The following is a 24,837-nucleotide window of genomic DNA, read 5'->3' as shown; positions in this document are numbered from 1 at the left end:
AGAAAAAAACCCAGAGAAACAGTTGGGTATGTTGTTTCTACAGTGAGGTGATCTCAACACCTCCCCAAGCTGACTGTCCTTCTCCCCCTCACAGGTAGAAATTCAGATGGTGATGCCAGGTGAAGTTTGCAAACCTTGCTTTGTAATTTTGTTTCCACAGAGGGTGCTATTAATCTAAGGGACAATACGTTCCTCTGGACAAGAGGAACAGGCTCTCTTGACATATAGAGCTAAGAGACTCCAGCAAAGTGTTCAAACGTTTATCTTGTACTGCTGGCATGAAGTGTGGTTCCTCCTCTAGTCACCAGAGAGAGTAATAGGCACTAAATGTCAAAATACCTGCTGTTAGTAAGTACTGCATCAGTTTTCAATAAAGGGGATGGATGTGATTCTGGCAGATATGTTGTTTCAAGGTGAATTACTAGGTGGGATTCTAGCTAGCACTTTATTGTTGCAACCAAGTTCTCTAGATATTTCATGGAAAAGGTATGTAGGACAGATCTGCAGAACAGCCTACAGCATGAGGTTTTTAAGATGAGACTGGATGTGGCACTTAGTGTCATGGTCTAGTAACCACAGTGGTAGTGTATCAAGGTTTGGACTTGATGATCTCAGAGGTCTTTTCCAACCCAGTTGATTCTATGATTCTATGCGGGACTGAAAATGTTCTGTCTCTAAGCAGCCATTCAGTTAGAGAAGTAAGTTACAAGAACAGTCTGTGGTTAAGGTATTATGGTTAGACAACCTTTCTCCACTCTGCAAAATCCTGCCCTCTGCAAGTGTTAGGCAGCAACTCAGGACCTGATTGAAAACACAGTGAAGTTGCAAGAATCATTTTAATGAACTTCAGTAGCTTTTGGATCAACCTGCAAAGATGCTGTACAAAGTGCACATCTCTACGGGCACAGTAAGCAGCATACTTCCTTTGTGGTGACTGGTCATAAACCAGTTCAAAATCAGAAGAAACATCTAATTAAGATACTGTATTGTGCTAACACTTGCTCAAGCTGTTGAGTGACAATTATTGGTTCAGGTCTAGTATTACATTAACAGTGTTTCTGGGTTTAAAATGAGAGCTGTCAGGAAGCACAAATTGAGTAACTACACATTTCTGTGTATAGACACACTATTTCTTCTCCTGGTCTCAGTTTCCCATCTGTGGCAGGGAGACATCGGCGCTTTTGTCTTTACAGGGGTGCTGTGGCAAGAAGTACATTCAAAGACATCTGGGACTCATATGCCAGAAACAGTAATGAAATGTCTGGAGACTCTTCAAACTAAAGTCTGATTAGACAATAACCAGTGGGAAAAGACAGTATATTTGGACTTCTAGTGTCTGGAGAGTTCTATGATAAAGAAAGAAGAACAGAAAATTAAAGCATGAAAACTCCACTTTGTCTCTCTTATGAATTATCTGAGCAGAGATGGTAAAAATATCAGTGGAGTAAGAGAAACCTTGCCAGTAAATCTCCATTCCTCTCTTTCACATTTTCCCCAGAATGATTCAACAAATGGTGACCACAGGCACAACATCTTTCCCCTGCCTTTTCCCACATCTCATCCCCTCTCCCTTTCTTTCTTTCCTCAATCCATGGACTAGCGGTTATACCACACTCCTGCAATGTCCTACTCACCTGGTCAGCCAGTGAGGTGGATAACATGCTCATTAACTCCCGCTCTGCTGTGAGTCTCCACATCTGCTCCCATTTCATCTTCCGTAACTTATCGAGAAGCAGCAAGATAACCCCTGAAGGAAAACACAAGGCAGAGAACAAGAGAACCCACGTCACATGCCAGTCAATGCCCATCCTGTCTATGTGCTGATCCCACAGTTAAAACAAGTGAGATCTATCAGTGGAAACTACAGTCCTTACCTTGTGCTAACATAGGAGGTTGACTAAAAAAAGCTTCAGGTTTCAAGATGCCACCAAGCAAAAATTTCCCTGAGCCCCTGAGGCTGCAGAGAAGAAATGCAGAGATGGCATACAGACAACTGCTAGGTTATATAGGTTTGCAATAAGGCTAAAGTGGCCAAAGAGTAGTGAAACTAGAAAGAAGAGAATCAAAAGAAGGATCTTGTAGTTTTAGTAGTCTCCTTAACTGATAAAGCTTGACTTCATTATGACACGATTAGCATTAGAATTATTCCTTACAAAATGTACCAACACAGGTGATTCACATGATGGAGGTTAGCTCCATCCGAAGTTCATTATAATTCAGAAGAGAATTAGACAATATCCTACAAAAAAAAAAAAAAAAAAAGAAGGAACCTCTTAACACTCAGAAATGACCTTTCCCACTCCTTATTCTGAAAAGTTACAGGCTCCAAGAGGATAATCTGTCCAGTCATTGTTTACTAGGGAAAGAGTAGAGACAATCCTGATTTATCTAGTATGACTCAATTTCTGCCATCTTCACACAGAATTGAGATCTGCTTATTCTGTAATCCCACTGTTTAAATGAATTTCTATCTGACCTGAAATCAAGATTATGCTGAGACAAAGAGAATTTTGTCACCACTATGAAACATTTTACTCAATGTGTGTGAGATGAAATCTAGCCCTTAATACTTACTGCATATATATATATATCTATATATATATATATAGATATATATATATATACTGCAAAGGTGAAATTGCAGGCCTTACTCCACCTAGTAAGAAGTTAATCACCTGACACATCTGATTGCAATCCTTGAAACTTTTCTGAGGAATCATCAGTGCTGGTTACAACCTAGTCTTTGAGAGGGCCTGTGATTAATGCAGCAATTCCAATTCATGGAATAGGACCCTCAGATCAGAAAGTTACACTGTAAGTGGGAAAAGAGGTACCTCAGCATGCATTGTTATTCCTCATTTGCTTTTTGTCTGGCCAAAATCCCTAATGTACAAGGGAAAACAGCAGAAGCAATGAAGCTGGATTGAAATATCAGCAAAACCTTTCCTACAGTGTCTCAGAAAAATCTGCTTGAAAAATTAATTCAGAAAGACTTAGATAAGAGCACTGTCATGGGGAATGAATGCAAACTGAAGGACCACAAAGGAAGATACCGATTAACAGCAGCCTCTCAGGCTGACAGAAACCACCTAGTAAGGGCAATGATGGGTTCTGTGTTATTTCACATCTTCATTAGTGGAAGAAGGAAGTAAACAGAACAGTAATGACATCTGCAAATGACATTTAACAAGCGGTCTTACAAAAAAATATCATGGCAACTGCAGAGAAACATAGCAGATACACAGAAGAATATGAAATGACAAAAAGCAGGCACTGGGAAAAGCTGCCTGAGGGAGTCCAAGATGACAAAACTAAAAGTAATGGGAAAAAGAAAGGAAATGTAGGCTGAAAGCTTAAGAAAAATTCTCCTAAAACCGCTGGGGTGAAATAACTTAAAAATGGCAGATAAATGCTTTACTTCCCAAGTCTTTACAAATCAGACTACACAAAGTTAGAAAATATACGTGGAACAATCCTGCACTGGTTGGGAGAGAACAAAGGTGATTCCAGTTCATTCCTATCTTTAGTTTCTATGACAGGGCAAACTTCTTTCCAGTAAAACCTGGCACTGTCGTGGATAAAAAGAAAACCTCTTCTGGCAGTGAATTTTGTGGCCTGTTTTAGTTCCATTTTCCATTTCAGTCCATCTGGTTCCCAAGAATGCTGGAACCTGTACTGGAGGGATCCCCTTTCATCTTCAGTCAACCTTTCTGCTTCCAGCTGTTGGATTGGAAAGGGAACTGTTGTCACAACATGCTACAATTTATTTACGCCAGTGTGTTTGTCTTCTCTCCAGCATAACAGAAGCCTATTTGGAGCATGTAGTGTACATGCATTAGCTTCTAAGAAAGGCATTATGCATTGTCTGAAATTCTAGATCAATGTGAAGCAGGTTCCTTGTGCTGCAGCAATAAACTGGGTCGGAAATCTCTTGGGCAGAGGATTTTTCCAGCTGGCAAGAACTGTAGTGAAATGCAATGCAGAAGGTTCTTTATTAAGAAAAATGAAGAATAATGGTAAGATTCACTTAACTGTAATAGAATAGTTTTTATAATTTATAGACAATAAAACAATTTTTCTTAATTTCTCTAAGCCTCCAGTCTGAGAAGGAGAAGGGGAAATGTTTTAATATGCGTAGTATACACAGATTCTTTTTTTTTTTGCCTTCCACTCTTACATTAGCAGCAGATTATGGCATTGCAGCTAACAAGATTATGCTGTCCTGCGGGGCTATCATGGTAGCAGCTGAGAATAAAAGAGGCAGATGGGGTGGAAAATCTAGAATATATGTGAGAAAGGATGTACTAAATTATGATGCCATCATGGCTATTGAAAATATTCACAAGCTTTTAATGTTCCACCATCAAAATTAATTTCAATGTGATTTCTATTTTAATTCACCTACAAGCTTGGGTTTAACACCTTTGTACAGTCTCCATTTAGGGTTCTAACTTACTGGTGCTATAAAAATAACTGTTGGAGAATATTTATAGCAAGTTTAAATATTTATCATTAGTATTAATGAGAATAAGAGATTTCTACTAAGAGGAGAATTTAATACTATCACCTAGTTAGTGTTTTTTAGTGCAAAAGCATGTGTTTTGGGAACTTTTGAATAGTTCATGCAGAAGAAAAAATTACGTTTTTTTCAGAGCTGTGAACTTCAGGTTTACTTCCATATTGTTGTGTTGCCAATGCAAACATGAGAAATGAACTAACTCCAATCTGCACAATTAATTTGCAGGCAAGTGTTTGAAAGAAAGAAAGGGAAATATTTGCCTCAGGAGCCCCTTCCCTCAAATTGACTGAAATCTCAGACTAAATTCAAGATGACATATAGCTGAATGTAAGGGGAAAAGGGACTCACTCTCATCTGCTGTGCTAGGGGAAGAAGAGACTGGAGGAAAAAAAAGAAATCAAAGGAATATTTTATTAACATCTGGCCCCAGGCAGTGGGACTTCTGATCTTTTGAGAAGTGCATCATCTTTCTGCCCTGACCTACCTGAGAAAAACAAAGGAAAAGCTTGGCAGCAAATAAACAAAAAGAGGAAAGCTGCAACCCAAACATCTCAAGAGCATTAAACAAATTATGATCAGCCACAAAACACCCTATTTTTGTTGTCCTGAGGAAATAGTTGAGACATATCCAGAGATGCAAATATCTCAAAGACCTCTTAGAAAAAGAATGCTTTATTACTAAATCTGTGGAACACATTCTAGTATAGTTTTTACTTGAATGGCATTTTTCTCCTCCAGCTTGATGAGATTTTGCTTGAACTACCAAAATCTGACAGATTATGAATTGCTCAAACAGGCAAACAAACAAGAAAGTAAACAAACAAACAAAGCAGTTTCTCAAAAATGTGATTTGAGGACATATACAAAAAACCCAGCTCAAAAAGCAAAACAAAAAAACTTCCTCCAAAAAACCAAAAAAAGTAATTTGGTGAATAGGTTGGATAAAACTGGCCAAAAAATCTGAATTAACATATTTGGACTAAATTATTCCAGTTAAGAAATACTGGAATTTTTTTTGGTACATTTTAAAACCCAACTTACTCTAAAATAATATTCACCTCAAAATTGATACAAATTAAAAATCTTATTGAAAATTGTTACAAAGCCTGAAAAGGAAAGTAAATGTTTCATTCTAGGTCTAACCCAACTCTGGGAGTTACCTGACTTTTTTGTTCTTTTCCCATTTTTTTATTCAATCTAAAAGAATTCTTTTGTCCTTTCAGTGTTTTCGCTAAGCAATGGTTTCAGTTGATGCTTCAAGTCATCACAGGAAAATAATCTGGTGGGGTTTGTTTGTTTGTTTCATTGGTTGGTTTTGGCTTTTGGTTTTTTTTTTTAATCTGCTCCAAAACAAAATATTTCATTTGATTTTCCTGAATAGTAAATTGAAAGTCTGCAGAAACATCTGCAATTTCCTTTGGAATGCTACCAAGCATCTCCACCTCTTGCTTCAGGAACACAGACTATGGCTTTTCCTGAAATTCAGAGGAACACATAGTAGAGCTAGAAGTAATAAACAACATTTTAAGATGGAACAGAATCACTTACAGAATTTATAGTGAAACTGGACAAGCTTTCAAACTCAATCAATTTATTACAATGGGCCTCTTAGGGTGGCTGAAAAAATACTCAGTACTGTGGGGGAAGAAAATATAACTACTAAGAGATCATTTTCTGCCAGCACTATCTTGCCTATTCTTTTTGGATGGAACAGGATGCTTTTGTGAGCTGTTGAGGCAATGCCATTTTATGTGAGCAGTACTTCAAAGCCTGTGCTTGTCAGGTTTTTAAAAATTCTTCCTGGAATTAAGCCTGTAACAGCGAACCATCTAGACAAATAGCAAGTAGATACCACTGCAGTATCTAAAAGAGACAGGAAGACGCACTTCAAAATATATCATAAAGCGATAGTGATTTTTAAAAAATGAGTGGGATTTTACAATAGCTAAGCAGCATACCAAAGACCATACACCAAAACACTGAGTCTTAGATGCTGTAAGAAATAATGTTAAGCATGGCTGACATTATGGAGATTTGCTGCCATAAATAACTGACCCAGAGATCTAAGGCAGTAAGCTACCATGTTTTGTGAAATAGATTTGGCATCAAAAATCTGAGTTCAGTTTTAGGCACTATGGAAGGGGCTTGTAGCTCCGCTGTCCCAGGAGAAGCTCCATGATAGTGTTGACTGCTTAGTACTCTAGCAAATACTTACACATCTTCTTTTAATTCTGATTTACTGTATCTGAAATCAATGGAAATGGTCACAACGTGTAATGCTAGGAATGTGCTATGTCTTTGTTGGATCAGGGCCCTAGTGACCAGTTTTGTTAAGGACTGCATTTAGAATCCACTGAGCCTCATCCACACACCACTGACTGTGGCTGCTGCTCTCCACACATAGTATCAACAGCAAATAGAAAAACACAAGTATACGGTTGTTGGGGATTAAAAAATTAAATTAAAGCTATAATTCCACAACAAGCCACTGCACACAATTTAAAATCTTCATTTTAAGTCTTTGTGTGGATGAAATTCACTGCACTTATTTCACTTGATTTATAAACCATCTATCTGACTGTTGCTCATTATTTGACTAGCCATATCATTAGTGTAATAAAACCATAACTTACATCTACAGCTTTTAACATGATATGACCAAAGGACTGTCATTCTAGCACATTTTTGGAGTATCCTGAAACATTATTTAACTATGAACTTACTTGAACCGGCCTTTTTCTCTAAAAAACCTTTTCACAATGTAAAAAAACTAAACTAATAAAAACTTGCAGGGATGCACAGTGTATTAATTGTGAATAAATTGTGAATTAATTGAGAATAAATGATCATGATTCCACATTTGAACTTTTCTCTAAGAAAACTAGACAGGGCTGAGAAGCAGTTTTGAAACAGAAAGTCTGTGTCCCTCTAGGCATGGCGAGAGAATGCGATAGCCCTTGTTTTCTCTGCACTTGTATTAAAAATGAAGCTGTCATAGAGTGCATTTTGAAATGTAGTGCAGTCACCCTGTTGGGAGGCTGGTTCCTCCTGAAGCATTATAAACATTTTCTTTACAATTCCTGATGACCATTTAATGAAATGCAACGCTTTTATTTTCTTCATTCTCCTCGTCTGAAGTATGCTGTTTCTCCTTAGGCAAAATTAAGATGTTATACTTAAGCATGATTCTAACTTGTTATTACAGAGCTGCTGACTATAGCTCAGAATTTCCTGGTTTCTAACTGTTTCTTTACTGTTTACATGTTTTTCTTCCTGAGTTAATTTGGAAAAAGATACACAAATTTTGTATCTTCTCTTTAATTTCTGGGGGAATTTCTTAAAGCCCCAAAACTGCTACAAGAAGAATTTCCTTGATTCCGGAGCCTATATGGTCTACAGGGGAAGAATGATGAGCCATAAGGCTTTTAGCAAGTCTATGAAGGAAAATCTCTGCTACTTAAAGGCCATCCTGCTAAGTAATGCTCTCCACTTCTATATTCCAGAGTCTTGTGAAGTAACAATTCCACAGGCCTTTCAGAGGTCAGCAAAGAAAAACCATCCCTGGACCTGAAGAAATTGGTCTTTTCTTACATAGATCCCAAGTGGTATAAAATCACAGACTTTCCAGCCCAAATTGCTGAAAATGTTTGCTTAAATCCTATAATGGAAAATAATGTGACTGGCAAAAAGACAAATATTTTAAAAATCAGAAAGGGAAGCTGGGGTTTTTCCCAGCTGCTGTACTTGCTTTGGGTATCAAGAAAACCAGTAAGGATAATCACCTTTCTCAAAACACTCTGCATTTCCTGAACCCTGTGCAAAGAGTTGTTGGAGATGAAAAACACCTGTGAAGAAGCTCCTTATACGGTTTTTAAAAAGCTCCTCAGTTTTCTTATAGCCTTTGCACTCCATGACCCTTGTGAGCACATAAGGTACTGAGATTACATTTTAGAGGCAAAAAGGAAATAATCCAGGGACTTCTCAGCTGGTAAATTAGAGAGATGTCTTGCAAGAAGAGAAAAAACCCTCTGAGAGGCATATCATTAAAATATCTTGAAATTCAAAAGACTGGGAAAGTTTTTGCTGAGAACTTTTAAATCTCAGATAACACATTCTAACTTCAAATCAGCAAAGGGAGAGAGGAAGGAGGTCTCAGGCTCTACATGCAGAAGCACAGTGGCAATGACCAACCTAAATAAAGCAGAGGAGAGCTGCCTCAAAGACATCTCACATCACTGCCATGCAAAAGTATCACCCAACAGCTACTCAGTCTGCATCTCTGCATATGTCTGAAAGTCAAGATGGAAGTGCCAAAAACTGACACTAGCAAAAAGATGGTCAGGTATATATCTTATTATAAAGCATTTTGAAATGAGAGATTTAGAAAGAAAAGTGATAAGGGAGGGAATGTGGAAAACTTCTACATTCCTCTCTTCAATATTAAAATTGCAATGAGTTGTTACATGCAGATTACGTGTGATTTCATTTGCCTGGGAGCTTAGGTGGCTTCAGCTGAGAGGAAAACAAAGTCCTAGTTAAACACTTATTAAAATGATACAGTCAGAAAGGATAATTTTTAGCTCTTGCATAAAAGAGGCCATAGGATTTTGCAAAATCAAATTGTGCTCTATTAGAGCATAACTTTTAGAGAAACATTCAGTCTTGATTTAAAAATTTACAATAATGGATAATCTATCACGAACTTTGATAAGTTATTCCAATGCATAATTGGAACCCTGATGAAGGATACTACCCTTATTTAATCTGGACATCTCTTTGAACTTCCAGTCGCTTGATCTTGTTGAACCTTTGCTAAATTGGCAAGTCCTCTATTAAGAAATGTTATTTTCTCCTGCAGATCCTAATAAGCTAAGATCAAGCTATCCTTTGACTTGCTTCCAGATAAGCTCCTGGAGCCCTTTTCCCAACTTTATGGGAAATTTTCCAGTATTATCCCTGAACTTCGCAAATTCGTAAGTACTCATTTTTGACCTGTGGAGATTAGACTTGGAGAAGTAGCTAAACCTACATTTTAAAATATATCCACTCCAAGAAGTGATCCCTAGCACCCAGATCACCATACACACAGTTGTATGTGCACAACTACAGAGTGGTTCTACACACACTGCTCAGGGTCTGGCTCTTTACTGAGCAGGCTGGCCACGTTCATGATAGGTAGTACTTGTCTCATACTACATAATACTTTTCTCTGAGGGTCTCATTTACGTTCCTTCAGTTTTTAGACAAAAGAATTATTTTGGTTGTATTTCTCAGTATCTGCTACATTATGAGAGATCCACGTCACAATTTCCCACATTGGAGAGTTTTTAGCGAGGAACTGAGAGTCTATGCTGTGTGCACTGGAGAATGTCATCAGGGCATGTGGGAATATGAATCTTCTGATGCTGCATTTAAGGACTAGAAAGAGGTGCCAAACAGAGCATAGTCTTGTCCATACTACCTTCCAGAAATACTTCCTGGAGTGAACTACCAACAAATTGCATTAAATTTATTTATTTATTTATTTATTTATTTATTTATTTAAAAAGGACAGTTTGGTCCCTGAGAAAGACAGGGTACCAACTCACTTCTGTGCCCTGTGGATAATCAAGAAGCTAAGAGCGAAGAATGAACTAGGGAGCTAAGTGATCTGGCAATGCAGACATCAGATATGACGGGAGCCAAAGGTCTACACCCAATACAAACAAATGCATCTCCTGTACTCACACTTGAAATGACCCTGTTTACATATCCAATGATCACACACAGTATTTTGTCAAACACATTAAACCTAGAGTTCATGTTCATCTGATTATCCATCCTGGATGGATTGTCATGCACCTCTTAATTCTTCCTGAATATACAATTCTACATGTCAGTGCCTCAAAACACAGACTGTTGAGTGAGTTTCACAACTCTACATAAAGCCAGAGGAACTGGACTTTGGATGAGCTGTCCTTAAGAGGAATCACAGAATAATACAGCCTGTACAGGGTTACTATGTAGGAGGTCCAATCATTGCATCTGTGTGTGCAGGAGTGTTTGGAAAAAGGGTTCACACAAAGCTTGTTTTTATGGATAAAAACTGAGGAGGTTTGCTGAAATTTGTCAATTATTTGCCCTCCCAAGGACATCTTCCAAAAGTAATCTATCCTGGACTCTCCACCAAAGAACCACCCACTTAGAAAAAAACCCCCTGTTTCATGATCCTCAGCTCTTGTAAATCACCTTAAGTCTATTTAATGCAAGCGTCAGGCATTTATATCAGATCTGGACCTTATCCATGATGCTTATCTATTTTTTTTCTTCCTCAAAAAGCAGCAAAAAGTGAAAGGTAACAGACACCATTGCTTTAAATTATGTGGGGTTTTTTTGGTTTTGATCCTTTCAAAGGCATCATATTTAATAGGGGTCAAAATCTGAAAAATTTTACAAGGTTTCCACTTTGGACTATGTGAAGAAGAAAATGCACTCTGCACAGGTGCTAATTATTTTGACTGGCCTCTAACATTGACAGTGTCTGCCTTATACTTTCCATCATAGTGGAGAACAGTTTTTTAAAAGCAGTTTCTAACATTAACAGTAGCCCACAAGACTAATTGTGGGCACAATAAGTAAGAACCTGTCATAGCTTTTCTGGGTTTGGTGTTCACTCAGTGCCCTGGTAACAAAGAAGGAAATGTGGCTCAGGGGCTGAGTAGCCTCCCAGGTATTTCTTTCTGTTTGGATGACAAAGAGGTTTGGGGTTTTGTATTCAGAAACGACCAGAAAACTTACCCCCCCCACTTTCCTCCCTTAATTGGCAGTTTATTTACTGCATGAGGTTCAGGAGGAATAGAACATTCTAAGAAATGGATTAGGGGAACGAAAGCAGCAGCATTGAATGAACAAGCCTGGAAATTAACAATAGCATTTTCAAAAAAGCAGGAGACACAATCTTTCTTCCACAACCATTTCTTTTCTAGTAAATCCTTCTCGAAGGATTAGGTTCAGAACAGAAACACAGGGTTTGCCTAAGGAGCTGTTTATCATGCTCGTGTAACCAAACTGACATAGAGTTTGGATAAGTGGACTACAAAGTGTCTGCAAAGTTGGCCTGCCAAGCTCAAAGGGTTGTGTTCAGCAATAAAACATTCAGATGGTGGTCAGTTACAAGGGGTGTCCCACATGAGTTGATACTGGGACTGATAATGTTTAGCATTCTGATTAATGAGCTGAAAATGAGATAGAATGTATCCTCAGCAGTGTCACACATGACAACAAAATGGAGTCTGCGGCCAAGTATCCTGGGGATGGGCTGCTATTCAGAGAAAGCTCCTTAAATTCAACGAAAAGTCCTGAATGGGACTATTCCTGAATGGAGAGTACAGGTTGGAGGACAAGTGGATAGGAAGGAGCTTTCCAGAAGAAGTTGATTTCTGTAGAAAATAGTACCTGAGTGTTTTGAAATTCAACTGGTTTTGTTGGTATTCACTTAGTGGGAACAGCTTTTACACAAGGGTGTGGAAAGACATCTTAGTTACTCTGCTACTTTCTGTGACGGGCACCAAGCTACTTATTAAGAGTCCAAAGATGGAGTCCAACTGTGATGCCTCTTTCTTTGCTTTGGGACTATGGCTAAAACCTCTGTCTTTGTCTCTACAAAAAGGAACTGTCTTTACACAACCACTTTTATGAGCACAATGAGAAACTGGAAAGTGAACTTGCACTTCAAAAGAAAAAGTACTGGTTTTACTATTGCTGTGCATTTGTCTGGGGTTCTCCTGTCACATAATAGAAGGTTTTGTTCTCAGTTTAGGCACCTGGATGCCTCTATTAAGCTTTTATGTGCAAGTCTTTCATCTAAATTTAATCTGCTAATGATTGTCCCACTACAATAAAGAGGGGGCATTTGAGAGTGCTGGACAACATAATTACTGATCAAGGTATGTATGTTCACCTAAAGAACTGTCTTGATCAAGCTAAAAATAACACATTGCAGAATGATTTTTTTATATCATTACATTGGAATGTTACATCTATATGCCTGATTTATGTACATTAGATGGAGAACTTTACATTCTGAACTCAGGTCAGACCAGTAAAACCCCCCAAACTGGGATAATTTAATCAGCTAAAAGAGATACATTTTATTTACTCCAATACTATGGAAACTAGACCCTGTCTGATTTTTTTTTTATCACAGGTTTCTTAAGAGATGAATGTTTTCAGTGTTTCAAAGAGTCAGGCGGTGTTTTTTGAAAAAAGACAGCTATTACAGGGGATGATAGATTCAATTGCTAAGGAGTAGAGGATGTACCTCAGAGAATGCAATGAACAGCAGACTTAATTCAGCCACAGCAATGCCATTACTACATGGATAGGCCTCTCAAACTAGAGGCACCATTTCCACAATCCGATACACATTGACACTCATATTAGAAAGATCAAGGGTGCTGGAAACAAGTCCTCAGTACGTCACATGCTTTAGAAAGTGCATAAGAAAGACTGGAAAGGAGGCTATTCTTTGAGGGTAGTCAGCTTTAAGCTAGTTTATTTTAAGTGCAAGCAACAGATTATGGTCAACAAAGGTAAGGATGTAGTTATCAAAAGGAGAACTATCAGTTTAGCTACCCACCTTTGACACAAACAGACTGACATTTCCTGTTGAGCCTAAAAGCAACCATATGCTGGCACTTCCTAAACTGCTACCTGTACAGTGTACATGATACTTGTACTTCAAATGCATCTTTGCATTTTGTAAAGCATATGTGTATCAACATGCTTTGCACTAATAACAATATTTACTGAATAAAGTCACAGTGTCTTAAAGGAAAAAATCACAGAACTACAGAATATTCTGAGTTGGAAGGGATCCACAAGGATCATCGAGTACAACTCTAAAGCTCTAAAATTCTAAGAAAAAGCTAATCAAAAAACTGGTATAGTGTGAACCTGAGTAGATGAAGAAAGTGCTACTTTTTGACTTGACACTGGTGTTGGACATGTTTTTTTAATCATTGAAATGCATTTTTCATCTGTTTGCTCCTGTCCTTTCAACCAAGCTTAATGATACCAGTTCCTATACCAAATATGACTAATGTTTTATGTAACGGGAGACAGGAATATTGCAATGGCATTTAGAAAGGGCATGGCTAAGCTTGGTCAGGCCCCTGTGGTGGATATTTAAAGGTTCTATAAACCATGAGTTTTCTGACTTCTTCATTCACTGAGACAACGTGAAAAAAATCTCCACTCTCAAGCAACCAATATACATGAGAACAATTATCGTAATGTCATGAGCAGAAGCCTGTAGAGCTCAGCTGAAAGCTGTTATCGGGCTTCTGGAACTGGACCACAGGCAGTTCCATGTCTACTACCATCCCATTTTGCACTGCTTCATTAGTCATTTATTTTCTGCACTGAAGATGCACAGTACCATCATGAAGAAGCAGAAGATTTGATCCAGACTTACTTCATATAGTCTACTCTATGCTTGTCTTTTATCATTCAAAATTGTTAAATATTATGCAAAAATGATATAACATACACTTCCAACTTCCAATTTGACTTCCACGTGTCCTTTTTTTCAGGGAAACAATGAAGGAAAGAGGTTCATTCTAGCGTTGTTCCAGTCATTACAAACATGGGAGTAATAAGGCATGGTAAACATGTAGCCTAGTAATTGTTAGGTGCTAGCCATTCCCTTCTGTTCTCAATCCACAAGTCTGGTAACGTCACATTTCTCAGTGTGGGAGTATGAATCCTCAGCTCAAGCTGTTGAAACACCTCCTTACGGTATCTGGTAGATGCACTGAGCCAGTGCATTTCAGATGAGCCTCAAATCCTTAGGATGTACTTCTGTAGTCTAGGATTCTGAAATCCCTGGGGTCAAAGCTTTTGGAAATGTTCCCCTGGCACCCAAATTGCAGTCACATATTCATCCTAAAGCTCCATTTAACAGGCATGGAGTCCATTCTCAGCTGGTGGAAGTTGGCTCTGCTGCACTAAAGCCAGAGAAGCCAGGGGTGATTCACACCAACTGAAGAAGTGGCCTGAAGTCTTAATAGTCACCAGAAACTGCTTTTAAAAGCTGTTCTTCACTACGATGGAAAGTATAAGGCAGACAAAGTACTAAAAGCTTTTATGTTCAGAATTTCTTTGACAATGTACTTTTCTGAGGACTAAGATGACTGTTACTCCAGAAATGAACATCAAACCACACAGTGCAATTCTGGACTTGCCAGTTTAACACCTTTAAAGAGAAAAATCATAGTGTGGCTCAGGCAATACTTTCAAAAGCACAGTTTAGTCAGTGAAAGATAATATAGGTTGTATAGCAAGAAAAGTGTGCTTTAACTAAAGTATAAGGAATCTGTAAGAGTTAAACTCGGTGCAGACAAGCAACATGGAGTGGATGATATATAAAAAGAGTATTTGATTAAGCAGCTTACTGAGTGTTGGCCAGTGAAGTACAGAAAAAACTTGGTTACTTTTGTGGTACAGAAGGAACTGTGATTAAAATGGCTTGAGGAAGAGAGTGTTATCACAAATAAAGAATAGTTCTAAGAACATTTTAAACACTAATTAAATTGTCACTTAATGACTTTGAGTTTGGTCTGGTTGTCCTGCAATTACATTATCATGGACTAAAGCATGACTTGGATTATCTGCCTGTGCAAATGAGGAAGAAGAATAAAAAACAAACAAAATCTTTCCTTGAAAATCTGTATTGGCTGTCAGGAGATTTGGCTTGAGCACACAGGAATAGGAGACTACACATGCTTATTGGGTTTAAAGAACTAGCAGAGAAGGAATAAACACATCTTTGCTTTTAATATATCTGCCTTCTGAGACTCCCCCAACATATATGTTGTCCAGAGTGGCTCAGACAGAGAAAGATATGAGTGAAACAGCAATTATTTCCTTCAGAAACTGGGAGGAAGTAGTGGAAGAATTTTGACTTTGAGGGGTGCTTCTGCATCAAATCTGACAGGGTTAGGTCTGGCTGAAGAGGCTCACATAAAAATCTCTTTTCTTAGGATGGTATCCTAGGTCTGTAGCAAACACTCTCCCAAGAGCAAAAGCAAAGTCTGTCTCAGAGCTTCTCCCTGATCCAGCTCTGTTTAGCTCATTAAAGTTTCAGAGGTTTGGGGGCCCTTTCACTCTTCTTAAGTACAGCTCTAGGCACCTGAATTTCTATGTCTTCCCATTTCTGGCCCACTGTCTTTCATGAGTGTTTTGCTTAGAGATATTGCCTCTCTTTTCTGTGCCCCCTGTTGCCCCTGCCTTTTAGTTTTCTGAATCCTCCTTAGCCACAGTGTTGCATTCAGTGTCAATTACTTCAATTCAGTGAACGCATCAAACAAGCTCCAGTTTCATCTTCCTTGAGAAATTTACAGCTCCAATCTCTCCTAGATTACTGAGGCAAACAATGAATTCAATCAAGAAATTATAGTAAAGGGTGCTGATTCTGTCAATAACGTAATTTCCTACTTCTCAGAGGTTGCACTGTTTCACTCAGTGACCTCTTGTTCCACATACTTGAAAAAACAACATTCCACTTATGATCACTTGTCAATCTCCCACACTTTAGTTACCTTCTGTTTTTCTTTCTAAAAAAAAAGTTTTTATAACTACAGGTGAGTTACAACTGTGAGGAGACTAAAATCATGGGCAGGATTATGGGATCATGCATGGCCTGGTAGGCATGTATTAATACAAGAATAAACACACAATCTATGTGAAGGACTGCAGATATTCAGTTATTTCTGTGTTCAGTGGAAGATTTATGTGATACACTGGCATGTGGTATCCCTATAAACCATTTGGAACAGTAAGTTAAGAGGATATAAATTAAATCCTTATGGTACTTTTTTTAACATAATTGTATTTTAGATATTACCCACCATACATTTCTGGGTTATTCCACTATTATGTGGTTGTGCCACATTTCTCCCTATCAGCATTAAAATGGCAGAAAGGAAAAAGCAAAACTGTAGTAGAAAGAAGGTAACTATATGAGGTGGTCATCTCTCAGCAGAACAAAAGATAATATTTTGTGGTGTAACAGCAAACAGAATTGACATCAACAAGTTCAGCTGTGTGTAATGTAAGCTTTCAGGTTTCAGGACAAATCCATGAAACTTATCTCTGTCTCATGTTTTTGCGGGGCTGGGAACAGCAGTGAGCAGACCTAGCCTTTCTATTTGCAATTCTGGCAAGTGGAGAACCATGAAACAAACCTATTCTGCCAAAATCTTGTATCCATATCCATATTCTGTTAGGCTATTCTTTTGAAGCTTTTCACAGACTAGACATGCTTTGCAGGGACTGAAATAAAAATTTGCAAAAATTAGTGGGATTCCCACAAACATACAAAGGAATATAGAAATATGGATGACCCAACCACAACTTGTGCAACTCTTTTTCAAGTTAGTCTGTTGAATTCAAACCAATATATTTCTGTAAAGCAAAACCACTACTATGGTGAATAATTTTCTGATAGTGCAGGGATATTTAAATGGACTCATCTGTTCCAAATGGAGGCTTCACCATCTGTTCTGTCCTCTTATTACAAATAGAGAAGGAATTTAACTCACTGCATCAGCATGTAAAGCCTACCACAGAAACGATTTAGATGTATGTGTGTGTTCTTTATGCACCTGGTATGTTTTCACACACACCAAACACAAATCAGTGGGAAGACCTGTCTTTTGTAACCTAATAAATTCTCTGATCTAGCGCCTTTATTCCTTTCTCATGGCAGCAGAAATTGATTGCCAGTAGTTTGCATTTTATTAGGACAATTATGACCCTGTTGCCGTCCTGCAGGAGTTATATCTTTATTGGGCTGACATTTTGTGATACCATTTACCTCTCTACAGAAAACAAGCCTCAATTCCTATTCATTCTCACTTGCTGGGCCTACATACGTGTCATCACGGACAGAAATCTCAAAGGAGATGTGCTGAGGATCTGTCAGATTGCTGAAAAGCTCTGTTTTTCCCCAAAGGACACTACATAATCTTTTCTAACACCATTTAAAGAAGACAGGAAACTCCAAAATGCATGACACTGCATAATTTTTGCTGTTTTAAAAGACAAATTTAGCCATAGCTTAGGGAGGGAGGTGTAAATTACCACATCTTTCTCTCTATATACTCTCATACCAGGAGACAGATTGCATGTTCAGTGCAAACGCTAATTTGAAGAAAACCCTCGGGTCCTACCTGTGTTGTAGCCCCTCCCAAGTGCTGGCCAGGGCCGATGATTCTTCCAAAGGTTGCCCAAATACCAATCACTCTGGTTCTCTACTAAGCCAAGAACTTGCTGCCCTGGAAATGAGCAAATTGCAAGCAGATTAGGAGACAGAAGACAGTCAATCAATGGAAAACAAAAGAGAAATCCGGAAGGTCGGGTGCTGGCTCCTTCCATACACTGGGAAGGAGCCTGCTTATGTAACAGACAGCAAGCCTAGCACAGTTCATTTCTTCCTTCTCCCCTGGCTAGTCTGGGTAAATAAACACTGTGGGAACCCTTGTCACGTTGACAGAAATATATCACCCAGACAAATCTGAATGCTGCTTGATTTTGGAATACAATGATGGAGAATCCTCCTAGTGAGAAGTAAGTGTTGGTAAAATGATCATCTAATATGAAGATCTGTTCATACTCTGATGGAGATAATGTAATTGAAGAACAAGGCTCAGTATAACAAATTATTCTCTTCCCATGCTCCCTGCTACTAGTTTCAGGGATTTTTTTCTCAGTCACAAAGGAAATCCCTTTTGCTCAGAAAAATATTTGATTCTATGAGTTTACCTACATAAGAATGTTGCACTGTCTTAATTTAAGAGAGCAATTTAAAAGTCATTTAGGTAAGCCTGTGTAGAATGCTGCATAGAAATTATGATTTCAGTTTTATTTCAGTTTATCTTACATTGATTAGCAGCTGGCTGCAGCTAGAGTAAAATGTGTTTTAAATCAAATGTGTCTAGAAGGTTTGCACTGCTTAAAAATCAACTGAAAAGTGAATGTTTGTATAGATAAGGACTTAATTATCTATCCTGAAATATGCTGTATAAAATTTAAATATGAGAAGTGATTGAAATGATGCTCTGGTGACAGAGGATGGAGGGAAAACTGCATTTGGAGCCAGTCAGAGAAAGGAAAGTGAATGGTGTTTTGACAGAGGGACATGCTCAGTGAGGGCACTGAGACTGGTACTGGAAATTATTTTGCAACCTTTTGAGAAAGCACGTTTTGAAGGCCATTTTAAAATCCCAGCTATGCTCATAAAATTGGGTGTATGGTCACAGCAGGGTACTGAAAGTATTAAATGATCATTATACGTTGCTTACATAAGACCACAGCTGTATTACTAAAATTTCAGTATGGCCCATGACAAGACTGGGCTGAGAAGCAAGACATAAAGACAGAAGTGATTAATTCAATGTTATAGTTGGCTTGAAAACTGATTGTGATACTCCCCTGTGGTATTTGTAATTCAGGTGAACGTCAGAAACCTCCACATGTATATCAAATGCTGTTTCAAAGAGGGTGAGTAGCAGAGATTGGCCAATGCATATAACAAATAAACCAGAACACTATGAAAGCATTCAAAGAGTGAATGAAAACCAATCTAAAAATAACCTTGAGATTACCAAGTCCACTCCACACTACTTCAGGATCATCCTACTCTACCCTAATGACAACATGGCACTCCTCTAATTTTCTAATGTTGTCTCCTCTTTGCTATTATATATTATATATTATATATTATATATTATATATTATATATTATATATTATATATTATATATTATATATATTTAATTTTTTACATTATACTCCATAAGTCATTTTTCAAGAAGGTGGAAAATCTGGGGGAGAGCAAAAGGATCATATAAAAGATCACCAAAGATTTATCTTCCCATGAGTGCTACCGAAAACTGGTAATATTAACAGAGTGCAATGCATAAGCTAATGAAGGAAATTACAAGTTAGAGGCAAATGTATCCCTAAGCAACTGATGCTTTGTTCATACAAATAAACTATAGCATCTCTCAACCTGTGACACACACGGAACACACTAGAGAGCATGAGACACCACAAGCTATACTGTGAGGAAATACGAAAGGGATCTCAGCTGGTTGAAAGAAGTCTTAGGCAAAAAGATGCCGAAGGACAAAATTTAAACCAACACTTGTTGACTCCATCCTGGAAGTCTGCCTGTTCTTTATAACCACTCCCTTACAGCTGAGGTAGAATGAATCAAAATAAGAAACTGCCATGGCTAGTAAAGGATGAAAAAAAAAAAAAAACCAATAAAAAATGCAGGTGCAGCTGGGCTGGAATGGATTGGCACAGCTGGTAGGAAGTGAGTGTCCCTGCCCATAATCTAACAGCACATTTCACAACTCAGCAGTCCACAGATCCTTCTCAGGATAGTACTGCTAACATCAAAAGAAATGTTAGAATTCCATTTGCAAGAAGCAGATACTGAACTTCCTTACCATGGAACATCAGTCTGCTTTAATTATTTTAGCCCCATGAATTGCCCATCATGCCACAGAGTTCAGGCTTTAAGTTGATGAATAATAAAAAAAGAACAAACCTTGCTACTTGTTAATGGTTTTCCTTTCCCACCTATCAGTGCAAAATCTCGGTTCTAATAATGTACCTCCCAAACGCTTATTTCTCAGTTATTATTTCTCATGCCAAGAGAAACTGAAAAGGCTCAGGAAATTATGTTTGCCTGTATTTACTGTAGCTGTATAATTTCCTTCTCCTTTTTTCCTTTATTTTTGAAGACACCATAACAAATCATGCTTTCACCAGTGTTCCTTGACGTTTGATACGGGACATGGATGAAGGCAGAAATTAACATCATGTAAGCTTTAGGGCTTAGGTACATGGATCAGATAATGTGACTTACTGTGTATCAACTGAGCTGGAATAACTGCCTGTACATGTCCTTTTAGCTTGTCACAAATACAAAGGAAAATGTGTTAGCTAACATGCTTTAGTTTGCCTTTGCAATGGCCTGGGAATATGTACATGTTCATGTACTGTCCTAGGGTACAGCATTATGCAACTTGTCAGGCTGTTGTAACTCTTACTGGTGCATAAAAGCCTACTAGGCAGATGTGATGACTTGTCTCCCAAGCCACCTTGGAGAAAATTATGGAGACATGCTTTGCATCTTCTCTAATTTTATTTCTGTTTTCTCTAGGTTGGAATAGCGTTGCTGTCTCTGCCAAAGAAGAATATATTTTTGTTACCCTTTATATTGTCTCTATGATCTTGACTTAAATCAGAAGTAATCGGGAAACCAGAACTTCAGCTGCATAGAAACATATTAATGTTTCCAAAAAATGTTTTCATTCTGAATCAGTACAGAAAAAAGAAAATCAGAAATATTTTCTGGATGAAATTCCCCAAATATTTTGATCTGAAGATACCAAAATAAAAAATGCACAACCCTCATCACTTTAAATCATATAAAACAATGTGACACATAATACAGATGCATAATATATATGACATAGAACACATTATTTTATGTATCTAAAAGTTCAAACAAAATAAAATCACAAGATTTGTCCTTCCGTTTGTGACCAACTAAAAAATGCTTCACTCAAAGCTTTAATTAATTTTTTTCAATATTAATGAATCACTGTGAGAATATCTATCCAGTGTATCTGACCCCTAGCAGTTAGTTCATTTAGTTATTTACTTTTTCAAATGCATTAGGAAGTTATAGAAAGAAGGCTAAAGCGATGCATGGTGTGAAGGAGGCACAGGGAATGCTCGTCTTGCCCACAGCTTTCTGACTATCCACCAGCCCCAACCTGTCTCTCTGCCACCTTTCACGCCTTCCCTGCAAAGTGTCTGCAGTTCTGTGGAAACTATCACCAGGTTCATTTCACCTCTGAGCATACCACAATCTGAATACAGATTTTCTGGGGAAAAAGACCAGAGTTCCTTCCCACCACGAACTTTTGGAAAACGCAGGCATAAAAGAGTTTTGTAAGTTATTCTTCCAGCAGACGAGAACACAGAGGCTACCATAATGAATTTGAACTGTTCAGCATTTTGAGCTGCTGGTTTCTTCTTCCTAAGAGTTATTATAATAAAATACCATAACTAACAGCAAAAGCTCTATCATTTTCTGTTCTGGCCCTGTAGCTATGATTAAGTGCACTCCTCTCACTCTGTTACTTCAGGCACAAGTTAGCTTATGAAAATTAAGCTGTCTTTCTTACTTCTTCATACATCACCACTAACAGCCAGACAACAGAAAACAAGGCTATGATTCTGGCATGACCACGGCAAAAAATTATTGAACAGGCAGAATTACAGCTGAATTGCCAGGAATGGGGCTGTATGCTGCCTGGCTGTGGGATGAGACTTCTCCAGAAGGCAGCTGCAGCTACAGCACTTTGCACAGAACAGCTCCCTGACAGCTCTTGCACAATGAGAGGTGCTTCTCTCCTTGCAAAAGCTTGGCTGTTGCTTGGAGGAGGTTTCCATAGAAAAATAAATACTTCTGAACCTGATAACTCAATGCCTTCAATTCTGTTTTTACTTCACGGACTTTTGGTGGATAATGGGGGGGAAAGTATTACACTGTAATTCAGGCATTGAAGGGGACTCCAGCTCCCAGTTGCAATACTGATTTCTTGGGTGACATTGAACAGGTCACAGAAGAGCCTCTTGCTCAATTCTCCCTTAATAAAATTTTACCCCTCTTCCATTTTGCCTGTCTCACGTATTGGAAATGTAAGTCCTCTGAGTTCATAAGTGTGGGCTAGTTTCTATTGAAAGCATAAGAGCAGCAGCATGTGGCCAGGTTGAAGCTCCACCGAGCACAGGAGTAGCAGCTGTGCAACATGGAGCACAACAGTGCAGCTGTACAGTGGCACTTCTTAGGTGGTCCTCTGGCTTCCAGTGACACATGACACATCTGAAGAAGCATCAGATTTTATTTATGTTGAGTCTGGTACCTGCTAGTTTCATCTGGTGCCAATCTTGGTGCCTGTGAACAATGTGTTCCTATTCTGCCCAGATTTTTTCCCAGTTTTAGAGTATATTATCTTCTCTAGTCTGTGGTACAAAGGTCTTTAACCTCAGCTCTTGCCTTGACGTACTTTGCTACTACAAACAATAAAAATAGGAGTAAAAAATTTATAGTTATTACAACTACTTTCAACTTCTTAGGCGGAAGCCTTTTTTTTGTTTGTTTGTTTGTTTTGGTTTTGTTTGTTTATTTTTGGTTTTTTGTTTTGCTTGTTTGTTGTTTTGTTTTGGTTTTTTGTTTTTTAGACCTATAGTGGCTTTTACGTGACTCCAGTGCAACCACAGTAATAGCAATGGACCCACTACAAGGACTTCGTGCATTTTCTCAGGCCATTAGACTGTTTCCAGAAAGGGGAAAATAAAAAGGCATATTAAAGGGGTAGCAAGGGCTGGGGTGCCGCCTTCTGATTGCTAATGGCCAAAGGGTGAGCTAGTATCACTGGAAAGATCCATTTCAGCACAGTTCTTGTGCTTGTTGGATTTGCAAGGTTTAGTTGCATTTGGTAGAGGTTTTCAAAGTGAAAAGCAAGTGTAAAGTAGTTTTCAGCCTTTAAAAACACAATAAGTAAGCAAAGGTTATTAAAGGAGAACAGAAAAGAACTCTGTCTTGCTACTTCTAACTACATTAAGTACCTAATTACTTTAAGTTAGAAGTAGTACTTCTAACTACTTCCACCTCTTCAGATCACTGTCAAGTTCAAGATTTCCATCCTCACTATTGTTGCCCATTGCAATTCTTGCACTGTCTATATAAATTAATGTTTCTTCCTGCTCCCAAGCTTATTCCTCTCTTCTACTGCCATGTCCTCTCTCATTCCCAAAAGTGACTCTGTCTTCCCATGCAACAAATACCCTGAAAATATGTTTCAAGCACAAAACTCCTCAGCAGTTTATTTCCTCTATAAATTTTCTAGAAATTTTACCATGAAACCAATGTAAAATACATACATGAAATCCTGTGTGTGCACTGTAGCACAAGTGTGCCAGGACAGATTATGACATCATCTCACATGCCTGTATAGCATAGGATACACTGTGTTCAACAGAATTGAATACTTTAACCTCTACTGTGCATTTATTTCACAGGTTTGCATACATGTACCAGATATATGCATTATATTTGTATATATATACACTATATACATGCACCAGATATATGCATTATATTTGTATATATACACACATATATACATGCACATACATACATACATGCACGAATATATACAGATACGTGTGTGCAAATATATATAGGCAAGTATAGGAAAAGGCCGTCTCTGCTGTGAAAGACTTCTCTTTTACATGGGGAAATGTAAAGTTTCAGGGAAAAATGCCTCCCACACAAGTTAAACTTTTTTATTTGATATCTCATTTGCATTAAGTACATTGCTGTTTCCCAGTAACCACTATTCCTTCTTAGTGGACTAAATACTCATGGAGAGAAGCTACATGGACAGTTATTAAGGAGCAGCTTGGATAAGGAAGCCAAAGAGTAGCTCACTGAAGGTACTGCAGGATTGTCTTGGGAGAGGAGAGGATGGCTCCACGGGAGCATCGTGTTGGATAGCACATTGGTGCCAGGAGAAACAGAAAAGATACCAGCAGCGAATACCTGATAAGAGAGGATGGTAGATAAACAAAGCAGAGAAAAATATAGTATATCAAGTAGAGATAGTCAAGATGAGCCAGGCTGACTCAGTGAAAGAGAAAGGAGCTAGTGAAAGGAATAAAGGAAGACTCTGGCAATGCTGAAACAAGGATGTAAAGCAGTGGTATCAGATGACTTCGGGATGTACTCAGAGATGGGGATGTGACAAGGGCAAAAGAAGTTACAGCAATGGACCAGACAAGAGAGTAACTCATCAAGGGTCTGTACAGAGAGAAACATAAGTGTTTTGTATGTGGTAGGAGGGAGGATTCAAAAGGCATACATAAAAGGTGATCATGAGGATGAAGTATACAGAACTAGATTGAGTAAGGCTGGGGTAAAGACCTAAATCTGATTCGTCTTCATAAGAAAAGATGAAAGAATTAAATCAATCAAGAGAAGAAAATATATTGGGTTTCCATGCATCTTACAGTGTCCTCCAAGGAGCTTGTTAGAAAAATTAAGAGGACAGTGAGGAGTCCAGCAAACCACAGCAAAGCTAGTAAATCTATCATTAATATTTGCAGCACTTTTATCTGCAGAATTTCAGGGAAATGGACTCTTAGCAGCTGAGCACAAGAGTAACTGTAGAAAAAACCTTTTACTTTGGA

At 38.2% G+C, this 24,837-nt stretch overlaps 1 protein-coding gene and 1 long non-coding RNA gene across 8 annotated transcripts in view; one reads left to right on the top strand and one right to left on the bottom strand.

Annotated features, from left to right (window-relative positions):
- The window catches only part of LARGE1 (LARGE xylosyl- and glucuronyltransferase 1), a 286,575-nt gene that overhangs the window by 54,344 nt on the left and 207,394 nt on the right, over nt 1-24,837 (bottom strand). For all 7 annotated transcript variants that reach the window (XR_007904077.1, XR_007904078.1, XM_051784574.1 and 4 more), the window contains 2 exons: nt 17,731-17,835; nt 1,635-1,747 (listed from right to left, as the gene is read on the bottom strand). Coding sequence is in view for 5 of the 7 variants with exons in the window: in XM_051784574.1 (XP_051640534.1) it covers nt 1,635-1,747; nt 17,731-17,835 (218 nt within the window). In the remaining 2 variants the exon portion in view is untranslated. The remainder of the gene's footprint in view (nt 1-1,634; nt 1,748-17,730; nt 17,836-24,837) is intronic.
- LOC127469829 (uncharacterized) lies at nt 2-8,142 on the top strand. Its single transcript, XR_007904093.1, has 3 exons — nt 2-907; nt 3,878-4,016; nt 8,023-8,142. It is a non-coding gene; the product is annotated as an uncharacterized LOC127469829 (long non-coding RNA).

Source organism: Manacus candei, unplaced genomic scaffold (genome assembly GCF_025592945.1).
Source record: "Manacus candei isolate 608988 ecotype Guabito, Panama unplaced genomic scaffold, ASM2559294v1 h1tg000018l, whole genome shotgun sequence".
In the NCBI taxonomy this organism is placed as follows: Eukaryota; Metazoa; Chordata; class Aves; order Passeriformes; family Pipridae; genus Manacus; species Manacus candei.
This window is presented reverse-complemented; position numbering and strand designations above follow the sequence as displayed.